At 38.2% G+C, this 14519-nt stretch overlaps 1 protein-coding gene across 2 annotated transcripts; it reads right to left on the minus strand.

Moving 5' to 3' along the window:
• Nucleotides 1-1319: 1319 nt before the first annotated feature.
• UBLCP1 (ubiquitin like domain containing CTD phosphatase 1) lies at nt 1320-14496 on the minus strand. Of its 2 annotated transcripts, none has more exons than XM_069772602.1 (11): nt 14371-14496; nt 11533-11726; nt 11035-11126; nt 10527-10612; nt 10320-10435; nt 9124-9222; nt 8142-8179; nt 5801-5899; nt 5227-5343; nt 3701-3828; nt 1320-2331 (listed from the first exon to the last, which is right to left on the minus strand). In XM_069772602.1, the coding sequence occupies exons 2-11, from the start codon at nt 11684-11686 to the stop codon at nt 2304-2306; spliced, it is 957 nt and encodes a 318-aa protein (XP_069628703.1). In that variant the 5' UTR covers nt 11687-11726; nt 14371-14496; the 3' UTR covers nt 1320-2303. The 2 variants fall into 2 exon arrangements, with proteins under 2 accessions (XP_069628703.1, XP_069628704.1); XM_069772603.1 differs by having other exon boundaries at nt 11533-11723; nt 14371-14443.
• Nucleotides 14497-14519: the final 23 nt, after the last annotated feature.

The raw sequence follows: 14519 nt of genomic DNA on the forward strand, positions 1-14519 counted from the left end.
CTCCTTTCTGAACCTGCTGATGCCACCTGCCTCCGCAACAAACTGCAGGAGACTGCTACCTGCTGCTCTTAACAATTTTAAGCCACTCCTACTTGTATGAGTGACCCCTCATTCTAGTATTGTGGGATTTGGTGAACATCAGTTTTGCGCTTGCCTTTTTTGCAGCTTCACCATTCTATAAATCTCAGTCATGTCTTAGCCAAGTAAATCACTGCAGCATTTTTAGAAGATAGCCAGTAAAATACACAGGCTTCTTTTGCAAAACAAAAAAACCCCAACAAATAAGAAAATTCAAATTGCAAGACTAGTCTTCAAACATAAAATATAAGGGAAACAACATTAGTCATAAAAGACATAATGATTTGTCAGCAACAGCTATGTGTTACCATCACATTGAGATCACACTCTCATGTATTCCAGTTCAGCTTATAAAATATTTGAAAGGGGACTGCAGATCAGCAAATACTTTGAAATTCTGGGATGAAATCCCAGTGTTGCTGAAATAAAAAATTAGATTTTTTTTTTTAAAATGTTCCTTGTATAAAGCAAAAGAAAGGGGTATTGCTTGTTCACTATGAAACTTCTGTTTGTATGCCAACTTTGAGCAAAAAGATATGGGCACATGTTTAAATATATTCCCTTGGTTCGGTTTTCTCTATCTGGCTAGCATAACAAACACTACAGGTGATTCAAGTGTAATGCCTTGACTTCTTTCAATTGTTTAAATTGAAAGGTATTCTAGTACATTGTATACCAGTCCTGTATTTCAGTATCTATGCTAGTGCAGCCTTTCTAGGTAAAGGATCACCGTTCTAACCTCAGGGACTGTATCTGCACTGTATGTACATGAGTGAGTCAGCCTTCTAGTTCAGAAATCAGCTCCAGGAGACAAAACTTCAGAAATTTACCCTCCATACTTACCTAAAACAAAGACTTTTATGCATCAGGTTTCTGGTTTACCAGTTTAAAACACAGCTTGGGCTGGCACTAAACCACAAAGAGCAGCAGACAAGAAACTGTATATTTTCTGACAGGTCACTGAGCCGGAGCCTAACACGCTCATCTTAACAGCTCATTTGTGTCTGCTGTCCTGACATTCTGACATTTGCTGTCAAGGTTCCTTTCCCAGGCAGCTAGGTGCTTCACTATTCAACACCACTGCCCTAATCTGCAGCAGCACATACCAGTCTCTTACTTAACTACTGATGCAAAATCAGTGTCTCTGGAATCCAAAGAAACACCCCAAAAAAACAAAATTAAGATTATCAATGGCTTCTCTATTATGCAAACTAGATATTTAAGACAGCACAGGACACAAATTATGAAAAAGGTATTTATTATTTACACAACTGCTATAGTTCCTTAAGAACAATATATACCATTTTTATTTGAAAGGGTCAGTCTTCTTTCAAATACATGAACTGCATAATGCACAAGTGTTGGTAATGCCAAACAGCAGTCACATCACACTTCTATAGTGCAGGCATAAGCAGAGCAAGTAAATGATATTTTTAAGAACAGTATGGCTGAATATTGTATTTAAACACAGTGTTTGCACTTTGACAAGATTTAGCTAGAAGAGAACAAGGGTTTTGTTCATGCTTTGTTAGGAATGTGACTTTCCCATCTGAGGTTTAAACCCTTTATCTGACATACGAGAATTTTTCAGGCAGACTGCTTTTCACTTACCAAATAAGAGTGGGTTTTTCTCCCTCAAACTTCAATCATTTGTTTTCCAGTAAACACTGCTTTATAGTACAAGTTCACACACTGGGGTAAATTGGCCACAGAGGTGGTACTTTCCCGTCTTGCACAGAGAAACACTGACATACTAATACATACCAAACTTAGACAACTTGTAATTTATAGACTTAAATACTGGAATGGGTGAGGGAGACTGTTTCTAAAGATGGAGGGAATAGAGGACTTATACAATTCATACACTGCCAAGATTGGCTTCTTACTCAACTTTTTTGGTCTAAATATTTTTTTCTAGTTTCAGAATGGTTTTGGTCTTTAATGGTTATGGTTGTACTTCGGCAGCAAAGGAGAGGAAAGTATTTTAAGTAGTAACACCAGAACTGAATGCAAGAAAAAGTAACTGACTTGTTTCTCCCACTTTGAGCTTATTGCTGTGATCTTTTAAAAAACCCACAACCAACCCACTGGAAGACCAAGTATAGCAGTCATTCTGGCATTGGATCCAGTGTCCAGCACTATTATACTCTAGCGTAAAAGCAAGAAAAAGTCCAATGATCTTAGTTATGTTCCCTTCAATTCAGTGCCACACAATTTTATTAGCGTTATTGTCCTTGCTTCTTTGAAAGATACCTGAAAGAAACAAAAGTACAGTTTTTCACAAAATAAGAGGTAGGCACAAATATATCCAGTACCTTTTACAAACTCGAAGTATGAATCTGCTTTCTTTTCTCACTGCCAATCCCCCTACTGAATACCAAAATCAGAAATGCGATCAATACTACTCATGATTTTATTTGATTTCAACATTCTTTCAATTCCATGATAGGTTATCTCGCAGTAATTCAAAGTCATGTACTTAGTTAGACTCCATTAGGTTTTTAAACAAAAGGGAGGAAAGAAATGGAAACATGTTTTATTCCTGAGAGGTTGAAAATAACATCAATGGGAAAAGTAGCTATTATATCCTTTAAGATAAAAAGGCCCATTACATATGGCACTCTTTGAAATAAACTCAAGACTTTAATGAACAGTCATCCAGCATAACCTGAAAAGAACAGCCTTCCACTAGCTTCTTTAGAGAATCTGAGTTACTTTAAAATGCTTGTTTTCTGATCTCATAGCTCTCTTAGGAGTACAGCTGGAGCAATCTGGCTATGTGGTGACACTGAAGTTTTTGCAAATACGCTAGGAAAAAAAATCCAAACAATTTAACTGGCAGTGTGAAATAGTCAGTGAATTTCACTGCTTTTAAAGTTTAACATTTGACTTTCTGTTCTAATGGGAAACAAGAAAGAAAATTGTATCGAGTTTGCAAGGCTGTTCTTTTAAGCACTGAATGAGTGTTTTTCGAGTCACATACTGCACACACTTTTTTTCACATGTATTGAAACTTCAGGCTGTTGTATATTAAGAAGAATTTTGCCCCAAAACTTCAGCTAATCATTCTCTAGCAAGAATTAAGATGCTAACTGGTGCCCTAAGCATTTGTAAAAAATCTCTCTCATAACACAGTAACTTACATTTCAGAGCCAATGAATACCATAATAGCACACAACCTGTATAGCGCCCGAGAACCACACTAACACCCCAAACATCTTAAGTAACCGCCAGAAAAGTTGCCTCGTAGCAAAGGACCTGAGATGTGAACTGACAGCCTAACTTTGTAGGGTGGAAAGAGAGAGATTTCCAGGGACCAGGTTCCTTCAAAAATTCTTTTCCCTTTAGAAAGCTTAATTACTTCACTGAAAACAATCGGCAGCCCTGAAAACTGGAGAAGTATGAAAAAAAAGTCCATTCTGTCAAAATCTCATCATTTTAGGGAAGAAGCCCAAACACAATAGCCTTATTAAAATTCTGCTCAAACTAAAGGACCTTCATAACTGTAAGTGATGTCAAAGTTCATCAGCTCAGTTGTTTCCGGTCTTTGTACAAACAACCTCAGGCAAAATACAGTGGGGTCATGGACAGCAGGAAGAAAGAATTTTTACTTTGTTCTTACCTTTCCCAATGTTTGTGATTCAGCTCCAAAAAGTCATCTAATTTTGCTATTTCTTTGAGGTATTGTGTGAGCTTTAGAAGCTCCTTGTCTTTATCCCGATTTAAGTGTGCTTTCATAAAAGGCCTTATCTGTACAAAATAAACAAACTGGGTATAACCATTTGCTCAAAGTAAGAAATATGCTTCTGATTCTCTATCATTTACAACAATTAAAATATATTTTCAGTACTATGCCAAGTTATAACTCCTCTTAGGCAAGAGGAAGAAAAACCCTTTCCATTAGTGGCCACATCCAATTTGTCTTGTTATTCATGCAAACTGAACTGTAGGGTTTCTGCCTTGCATGCCCACCAGGAAGAAATTTGTTTTGTCTTGAATTTCTTCAAGCCTTCCCCTCCCAGTTAGACAGAATGATAAAATGATCTGGAATGAATGGCCACATTTTCTAATATGACTTCATAGATATTTTTGCAGGAGGCATAAGGGGTTTTCAGCTCTGCTGTATGAGTTGTGTGGCATCACTGGAACCAGATGCTTTTTTTTCCAACAAAAAGCGTTTGACTATAATCATAGCTTCTGTGAAAAGAGGTGTCAGAAATAAAGCTTATCTGATAACTGCTTTAAGCTTGGAATACATTATACCTATGTCTTGTTTTAGTGATTCAACATTCTTGTCTGCAGCTCTGTTAACAACATTTTGACAAACATCTTTCAAATCTGAGCTAGAGGGAGCTCTCTGGATAATCCTCTCCTAGCAAGATCTTTGCTATTCCTGATTCTCCTAACACTCTACAGTTAACATCAGCTTGCTAGATCTCATCAATTACTATCCTCTTCACATCATGGATACTTTCAAAGAAACATAATTTTGGATTTCTGCACTTGAAAACATCATCTTTTTTTTGTTGTTGTTAACAGGAAATTTTTGAGGGTACTTTTAGTACCATACTGCCGTACCATCATATTTAAGTAGAAATTTAAGCTGCATTCTTCTTATTCAGAACCAGCACTGATAATGGAGCACGAACTGATTGACAATTTTAGAAAGTGAAATATTTGTTGTTCTGCAGTCAAAATGGCTCAAGGTATTAATTATTTCCCAGAACAGAATGCTTGCTATTACACTGGCATACTACCATGAAGTACAGCCACTTGTTATTTGATTTATTTTCTGAATATAACCACTCTTGAGATTGAACATCACATATTTCAATGGTGCCTGTCACCAGTGCCCAGCTTGATTATGGCTCACAGGTATAAATTAAGCAGAAATCACAATTTCATTGATTTTGGTAGTCTTTTAAAAGCTCACTTAATAGTGAAACAAAGCTTATTTAATACTACTATTAGGGAAATATTAGTCAAGACAAATGGCAATCTAAATAAAAAAAATATAATAGAAATACGCATCTTTGCTAGGTAAGAATAGCCTTTCCTTATGATACAGTGAAGTATCAGAAGTATGAGAAAGTACCACTTGAAGTATAAGAAAAAGTAGTAATAAATGAAAATTCCAGGTAAAATTACCTTGAGTCCGTTTTGTGGATTCATTAGGAAGTTTCGGCCAATATCATCAAACATAATAGTATTTTTTTTGCTGTAATATTCTGAAAATTTTCCCCAGATAACACCAAGAGGCTTCACCTGCAAAAATAACACATACAAGGTACCTGAGGTAAATCAGGTCATGTGCAGAAGATGAAAATACCAGTCTATAGGAACTTGAGTCCAAACTTGAATGGACACTCGTATTCTTTTGCTGAAAAATTAGTGGGTAGGTGGGCTTTAATAAGGGAAGAGATGTGAAATAGTATAACATACTAATACTCCTCACACTAAAGAAAACCTTTCTGTTGACACTAAATTTTCTTGCAGCAGTTATCTATTATTTGATTTGAAAGCAGTGTCATCCAAATGCACTACTCAAAACATCAATATAGAGAATTTCAGTATTAAAAAAAAAAATAAATTTATGCTTCCAAGGTTCTTAGCGTTTTCTTGCATGAAAACTCCAGCACAACTTTATTGTTGAATAGTTCAAAGGGGTATGATAACATGTCAGTTGAATGTAGAAAAAGATCAGGAAAAAATAGGTACTTACATCTATTAGTCCTCTTCTAGGAGTGTGCACTGTTATCATGGCAGCACTGTCCAACATGAAAGTTATCTTGTAGTTTGCATTGGTACTCACTCCAAGCTCCTGCATCACAAAGATTTATTATTAAAGCTTCTAATTATGACAGTTTTACTGCTGTACAACTGAAACCACAATTATAATACACTGTTTGTCAAAGGGTGAGCTGCTGAGGATTACCAGAGACACACTAATAATAAATATCGGGGGGGGGGGGAAGTTGTTAATTTTTTTTTATCGAATGAGAATCATAGAAGTACACCACTCTATGAAGAGAAAAAAAAGCTGAATAGGAATTTAATTTTGCAGCATTTACTAGCAGAAACTTAACAACTGATGCCAGCAACTTTGCAGAAAAGGCAAAATACAGAGAGGTCTTGCCCGTACCTTCATGCATACGTTTTACAAGTTCTACATGCCCCAACTTTACTCAGTGTCTATAGCAAGGATAGCAACTTTGTACTGTCTGCTCTTTGTGTCCTCCACTAAGTTGCAACAAATCACAGCCCAGTGGAAGATGAAATATACAGTAACAGTTCATGGGTACTGTTTCCTCCTACACATGTCCAAGATAGCCAAAGTCAGTCAGAAATCTGTCAGTTGGCACTTTAAAGATTTGATAACTCCTGAAATAAAGACTCTAAGGAAAACAGCCTTTTTAGAAATAAAAAACTTTGACTAGATGAGAGAGCATAATTTCCATTTCAAATCCTTTCCAAAGCTGAAAAGTAATATTAAATCTGCTGACATGCTATAACATAGATATAGCTGACAATTTGTGGTGTATGCAACAGCAGTAATATGCAAAGCTACATAACAAGGAGAAAATACCCACTGCAACAGCTCTCTTGCAAATATCCAGCCACACTTAACTGATTTGCTTTTATATGAAAACGTAAATCTTGTAAATGAAAAGTGCTACCTTCCTGGGTCAGTGTCCTGTTACACTGAAATAACTAGCTGTTCTAGACTGTTTGAATTCCAGGCATAAGTAGACAGTAAATGAGAGATTAAACTTGGTTATCTGATACTCCCTTCTTTTTAATGTTGTTCCTGCTTTGTAGTTTAAAGCAAAAACTTTAATGCCAAGTATTGCTGGGATCATTGTTCTCTGACAAAAAGTGAAACTTCTAGAGGTAAGCACCCTGGTGCTATCAGTTTAAGGAGATACAGCACTTTGCATCTAGTGGTAGGAATCAACTGATCAAGATCCTGGAGTAGGCATAGAAAGGTTGTGATTTAACACATGAAAGGGCTGGAAAGGCGTCCTAGAAATGTAGAAAGGTGACTAGTGCAGGGGAAACAGCCCAGTTTTGAACAATGGTTTTCCCTAAGTTTTGAGTCCTAGCACTACACTGACAGACACAACGTAGAGAGAGATGTAACACTGCCACAAGAAGTGCAATGTTTCCAAGGATCAATACCGATTTTACTTGCTCTAACTCCACTTCATAGTTCTGATTAAAGTTTCCCATTTCTGAGATCACTCTGAGGCATTTTTGTTTGTTTAGAAAAATTGTAGCAATTTATTATTTTGAGGAAGAGAACACTGGAAAATGTGCTTTGCTCTGTTAAAACCTGGAAAAATGGTTAGTCTATAACAAAGAGTGGAGATAAAAATGCTTAAATTTGGAAGTTTTCCCTGAAAAGGAAACAAGCTTTGATTTATAAGCATAAAAAAAAACAACCCACCAACCAAACATGCAGCAATTCTTAGTAAGCTCATTAGATTTACAGCTAAGCCTGACTGTAAATATGTTTACCACTAGGTCAGCTGTGGAAAACTGGCTAGTTGCCTGATTTAGGTACGGAAGAAACTAGGATTGAAACAAGAGCTCTTATGGATGTTTTAGTAAGGCAGAGGAAGCAACAGAACCACACAGCTGCAAGAGGTACAAGATAAATATGAAAAGAGTTTCCTCTTGATAACCTACTCCAGCATGCCACATCTGTTCACTCCTTTAAAAAAAATGGTATTACACTTAAAGACTAGAACTCTATATAATATAGAGGTAAGATGAAAGCAACTGTGAAGGCTGCGTGACTAAGTTTCAGCAGGTACTGACTTGTGTTTAGTTCTGCTAAATTTAGCACCTGCTGCTGATAGTTTGTGTGGAATTCTAAAATTAGGTTTAATCTAGTTTTGTGACAAAGATTATTTAAAGTGACTATGAAGATTTAACAACTCGGGCTTTGATTCATACAAGCTCCCAAGTTGCTAACTCCTTCCATAATGCTGAGCATGAGTCCAACTATATGAACAGCTAGCCAGACTAGAAATAAAGTATATGTTTTCAGAACAACTTACTTTCATTTTAGCTTCAATCCACTTCATATTAGTAGCAGCTGGAACAAAAGCGAGAAAACAGAAAGAACAATTTATCAAAATAAGTAATTGACAGGCACAAAGAAACAAGCCAAGAAATTGTTCACTTAACATACCAGATTTTTACACAAAATTTAGTTTTGGAAATATCCATCCTTGTTACAGCTTTTAGCATTCACTGCCTTGAAGACAGTCTTCCTTCATGGAAGTTTATTTTTATTTGAAAAAGCTTACTTTTCAAATGAACAGCTACATAAAGCACTGCATGTGTTTAAACCCTTTTCTAGATCAGCTGTTACTGAACTACAGTCTGCAGGACTATAAGAAGTGGGCCACACCTGCTTTGAGGAACCATACTGCCTTTGCAAGATTTTCTCCTGGAAGCAATGATAAGAATATATAAGGCCTGGAAAGGACAAAGCATCAAAATTGCCTGCTGATGTAAAATATGTGAAAACATTGTTCCAGACTATGAAAACTAAATTTTGTAATACAATTTTAATATGGCTTAAACTTCGCATTGGCTAAAGTCTGCTCTCCAGCTGTTAGACAGGAAGTGAAACAGTATGCAAAGGCAAACGATCAACCATCCCTGTAGACAGGGGAGTTTGGTTCATTTGGCAGTTCACTACTTATTGTCTGGATTGAGATTATTTATAAAGATAGCCATCAAACAGTGCTTGAATGTGGATTATACAATTTTGTTAATTCAAGCACTTGTTTGTTTGAACAAAATAACACAGCAATTAGACCCATTCATGTGAGCAATGTAGGAATTACTATTTTTCTAAAATGGCTCTGATAGCTGTGTTAACATTCCTGATGAACGTATTACAGCTAAGCATTCATGTATTGTTTTAGATCTTGTGATTCACACTAAAAAGCAATATAAAAACCTCCCACCTGGAGTCTCTGCTCTGAATGACAATTTACAATAGTCTTAGGTATTGAGCATAAAACTTACACCAAATTACAATATCATAATCCTCATATGCAGATGTCAGGAATTCATGAAGGTATGGCCTCATCAGTTCTACCCCAGTTTCAGCACATGACCTGTGGTCTAAAAAGAATATGAGAGAAGCAATTAACTACTAAAGTTTAAGTTAAGTTATTAAAGTTCAGTCTGACTTTCCTATCTATCCAGACACCTGAAGAGTTTCATGAGGGAAGCACTGGAGCACTTTAAAATCGTGAATGAATTCATAGCAAACTACCATTCCCATTTTAAAGGTGGAGAGAAGCAGCAGAAGGGATATTTATCTGTTGATCCCTACAGGTATTTGAGGGCTTAGCTAATAATTAAATCAGAGATCTGTGAGTCTGAATATCTTTGAAGAGTCAGGCCAAACAGTTCATCTGTGCAAATTTGTAACAGCCCAGATATGAAACAGATTCCTTCAAACCTAGTCCAGTTAATTTTATGAACATATATCAAGCTTATTTCAGACACGCAAATGTTGCCTGTTCCAGTTAGAAAACTACTGTCAAATTCTGCTAGCAGAAGACCTCTAAATAAGAATTTTAAACTCAGTAATAGGTTGAATTTTGATCTCAGATTGTAAACAAATCTCATCAAAAAGGAAAGCTGAGGAAAAGGAATAAGGCAAGCTATTGTTCACTGCTTATAGTCAAGCTGCCATGACGCACTACATCCCAGAAAATTGTCAGAAGGAAAATTCTGGCTTCCAAAAAAACCAGTCTGACAGAATTTTCAAGTAAAACATGTTTTTGTGCATGTTTAGTAATGATCTGGAAATAAAATTTGAAGCTATTCTCCCACACCCCCCAAAAGTGAAGTCAATCAGGTACAGACTGAGGTTGTTACTTTACAACATCTTGCCTTGCCACAATGATGTCCAAGACACAGGTTGGTCAAGAGAAAGATTATTTGGATAAAATATTAAATTGCTACTTTTTAATGTCTTCTTGCAGAAAATAAACAGTTGCTGCACTAAAATCAACGATATGCAACACTTAAAAAGCCCAATGCTTTTCAAAGTATGAGCAGAAGACCCCAAAATATAACAAAGCAGAAGTTATATAGTACAACACATACCAAAGTTACTGAAGTAGATTTGTAAAGCAAAAATCAAGAAGTGTGAACTGGCAAATAAACTGATCTCTTAAACAAAACCCACAAGTTGCATAAAATCTCACCAAATAGTGTATAATCAACATCTAGCACCAGCAGCTTTTTTCCTTCTCTAGGAGGATTCAGAATTTCCACTTTGTATTCTTTAACTCTGCGGGAAATTTTTAGTAGATTTTCTTCCCTAATGTAACAGTACAAAAAGTTAGAGTTAATTAAAATGCATACTGTACATTCAATAACAGGACTGTTTTTTAATAGCTAAAACTCCTAACCTATTTTCTACTTCCACAACTTCCTCTTCAATATCAAAGTCATTGACAACATCATCATTATCAGGAGGTGGCCCAAGGACATCTTCCTAGAGGAGTAATAATAAAAGATAACTAGGATCACTGAGGGAAAATAACAATGGATATCAATGGATATTTCCTGCACACTACAGGAAAAAAACATACTATTTAACCAAAATTATTTCACTTTACTAGTGGAAAGAACTACTAAAGTATACTGATGATTGTTCAGATTTGAGAATTCAGTGAATATCATAATAATAGGTTTGTACTTTAAGTCCCAAACAACACAGGAGTTTTAGGAATACGCTGCTAGCAGAGTTTTGCAGAAAAGCTTATGTTACAGAGAAAAAATACACACCAACAGAAATCTACTGCACTACTGTTTTTCGAATGATTACTGGAATATTCAAAATTTAAAATCTTAATGAGGAGACATATATATAAGCATCTTTTCATGTTTAAGCTAATACACAAGTAAAATATTTACCAAACTCTCTTCACGAGTGCCCATCATCATAATTTTAGTATTTGGTTTCAACTTGAGAGCTCCGAGCTTAACATCATCATCTGCGGGTTTGCCTATAATGCAAGCAGACAATTTTTTTTTACTGGGATAGAGAGATTTTAGAAAACTGTCAATACATTTAATGCTTAATTGAAATAAGCTACCCATCAAACACCAGAATACTCCAAGCTGTATTATGGTCCTCCTCCATATACAGATACATTGCTTATCTGGCTAGCAGCAATTTAACTTTTTTTAACTAAGTTTGCCACACTTCCATGTCAGCCATTAAAAAATGACCAGGTAGACGTATGAATAATAAACAATATCCAGTGATGTATAAAATTTCTATGTTCGTTCAAAAGCTAGATCTGGGAGGTAGATGCCCTGTTAGTATACACATCCTGGCTAGGTTTAGAGGATGTTCATCCATAAACATCTCAGGCACATCCACAACAAATAACAAATATGAATAGTTACCCTTCATTTTAAGTCCAAGTAGTTTCTGACGCTCTGGTAACACTCCAGTAAGGCCTTTAAGAGACTGCTTCAGATCCAACACTGTGTCTTCTTCTGATAACGAGGTTATTGTATACTCCTGTCCACCCCATTTTATTATGAGAGAGAGAGACATCCTTGAAGCATATGTTCAGTATTATTTTCTGAAAAATCTGCTGCAGGAGGAAAATACAATGATCACGTAAGGAAGAAATGGAATCACTCTTTTCAGAAGACAAACCATACAGTCTGTTTAAAGTATTTTTGATTTTTTATTATATTGTACATCAAAGAGCTGTTTGTTTTGCATGAACAGATGATTAACGTGTTGATAAGATGTTGAAACTAAGGGTGAAAGAACAGTGCTAAAACTGGGGCTCCAAGTTCCACTTCAATGTATTTAGCAATGTCACATTCACCGTTTGCTCCAGCATATGCTCATTTGCTGTGTGTTCTGTGCAGGTACAGCCTGTTCACTGCACAGCCGGCACCCATGCAGAGTACTGCAGTATCATAAAAGTCATTTCAAATCTCAGAAATGTCCTCTGCGATAATTACACAACCGAACCAGCCATGGATATTCACATATGTAACAATAAAACAGCAAATATGAAACACCTAAAATATATAAAACCATAAAAATAGTTCTGAACCCAACAGTTCATTTTTAGCATTGGATTTCTCTAATCACTTTCACTCTGTAATACCTGCAATAATATGCACCCCAGGTCATGTCTCACTTTAGCAATATCAAAGCAGGAGTTTGAAAACACAGCTAAAATACACACCTACACAATGCAATTACACTGTAAGAACTGCACTTTCATTGCAGTGCTGACAAAACAACCATAATTATACTATCTTTAATTTACACAGCATCGCTTATACAAATCGTGTTTAACAGTTTAGTCCTACATTAAACACAGCAGAGAAACAAGATTTTTAGCTTTATGTGGAAAGGAGAAGAACATGTTTTTTCTCTTAAAGCTTGGAAACAGAGAATCAAGGAGGTAGAAAGGTATGAAAAGGCTGCCAGGAGATGCAGAGAAGGCCTCTGCACCACTAATAGTGAGATTGTCCTCGAAAGATTGATATTCAAAAAGAAGAGAGCAGACCTATGAAAAAAACTGAGGCTATCCACCTTCAAAAAATGCATTACACCAAGAAATACAGATCTGTCAATTCTGAAAAAGTCTCAGAATCCAAAAATCTGATTCCTCTTCCTGTCTAGCATTGTATTCTCAGAAGTTACCTGCTCTCAGACAAAATACTTCTCATTTATACAGTACAGCCTATTAGGAATGAACAAGTAATTACTCAGGCATACCCACCAAGCTCAGACCAGATGAGAAACAGAGGGCTAGATGCAACCTGCTTGCTGAGGACACTACAAGCCACACCTCCACACTATTCCCTCTAAAAGCTCTGAAAACAAATTGAAGAGGAAGACTGGTATCGCAGGAAAAAGAATTTTTTTTTTCCTTTTTTTTTTTTTTTCCTTTTTTATCCCAAATATCCCTAAATCAGATAGGGACCTGGTATTACCCTGTGAAAAAGACTCATGAAAAAGGGGTCTTAGAAGCACCAAGAAATTCAGCTGAGGTTAAGGCTGCATAGTGTCAAGCAATGTTGATACATAGGATCATTATCATAAATTATCCCTGTCCATAATCCTTAGACTACAGAAAGAAGAATTTCTTGTCTGTTTTCTTGCCTGTACCATACACCTCAAATAATTCTGCAAGAAAATGCTGAGGGCAAGAACTGTAAGAAAACTTCTCAAGTCTCTGTCCAGTGCTAAATTAAAAAGACCATCCCTCCAGAGTTAAGCACTTGACCAACCATCTATCCTTATTGAATTACAGTCCTGTCAAGATGAATGTTATCAGAAATGCCAAGCAGAAATAAGACACCTTTATCCAATGCCAAAACACTAAGGGGACTGAGTGCAGACACCATAATTGATGATTACAGGAAAACAGATTAGGAGCACAGAAAATCACAGGGATTTTCAAAGTTTCTATCACCACGGCTGGACACCTCATGAATCTGAAGCTTACTGAAATGAAGTTTGCTTTGATCAATTCCATTTTCAGGGCCTTTACAAGCCCCTTGGACCACCAAGAGCCTACAGGTTGAAAGGCCACTGGGTCAAAGAAAGTGTTAAAGTTGTGTTGTTGTAGTTAAATTGTTGCATTACACCACTTGGAAGAGAGACATCCACACCTTTAATTTTCACTATGCAACGTAAACCCCAAACATAAACCCCCCAAACACACCAAGTGCAATACTGTGCAGGCAGGGCCGCAACACTTTCTACCACACCGCAACAGGTGGAGGAACGGGGTTTCAAATCGGAAGCTGCTCTGTGCCAGCCACCACCGCCAACACGTCTCTGGACAGCAGCCGCACGAACACAAGCCGAGGTTCGCTTCCCCCCGCTCCGCCGCCCCCGTCTCCCGTCGGGGCTGTCCCAGCAGCCAGACGGGGCGAGCCGAGCGGGGAGAGCCCACACGCTGCTGCCGGCCCCGGCGCCCGGGGAGCCGCTCCCGCCCCGCAGACGTTACGGGGCCACCGACCCGGCCGAGACAAGCGCCCGCCCTGGGCCCCCGACCCGCGGCCGGCCCTGCCTCACCCCGGCCCGGTAAAGCCCGGCCTCCGCCGCACACGGACGGGCTCGGGCCCAGACCCACCGGGCTCCCCCTGCGATCGGGGGGGGGCACGGCGGCCCTCCCCCGCAGCCCACCGGGGCGCAGTGCCGCCGCCGATCCGCCGCCACCCCCCTCCCCGTCCCTCGGCAGCGCGATGCGGCCCCCTCACCCTGGCAACGGAACCGGCGCCGTCCCGGGAATCCGCCGCACCGGAAGCGGAAATGGCCCCCACCGGAAGCGAGGGGGGGAGGCAGCGCGCGGCGCCCGCAGCCGCCCGGATGTGCGCGGGTTCCCGCCTCGGCGGGCGGCAGCGTCGCC

Source organism: Haliaeetus albicilla, chromosome 27 (genome assembly GCF_947461875.1).
Source record: "Haliaeetus albicilla chromosome 27, bHalAlb1.1, whole genome shotgun sequence".
Taxonomy (NCBI): domain Eukaryota; kingdom Metazoa; phylum Chordata; class Aves; order Accipitriformes; family Accipitridae; genus Haliaeetus; species Haliaeetus albicilla.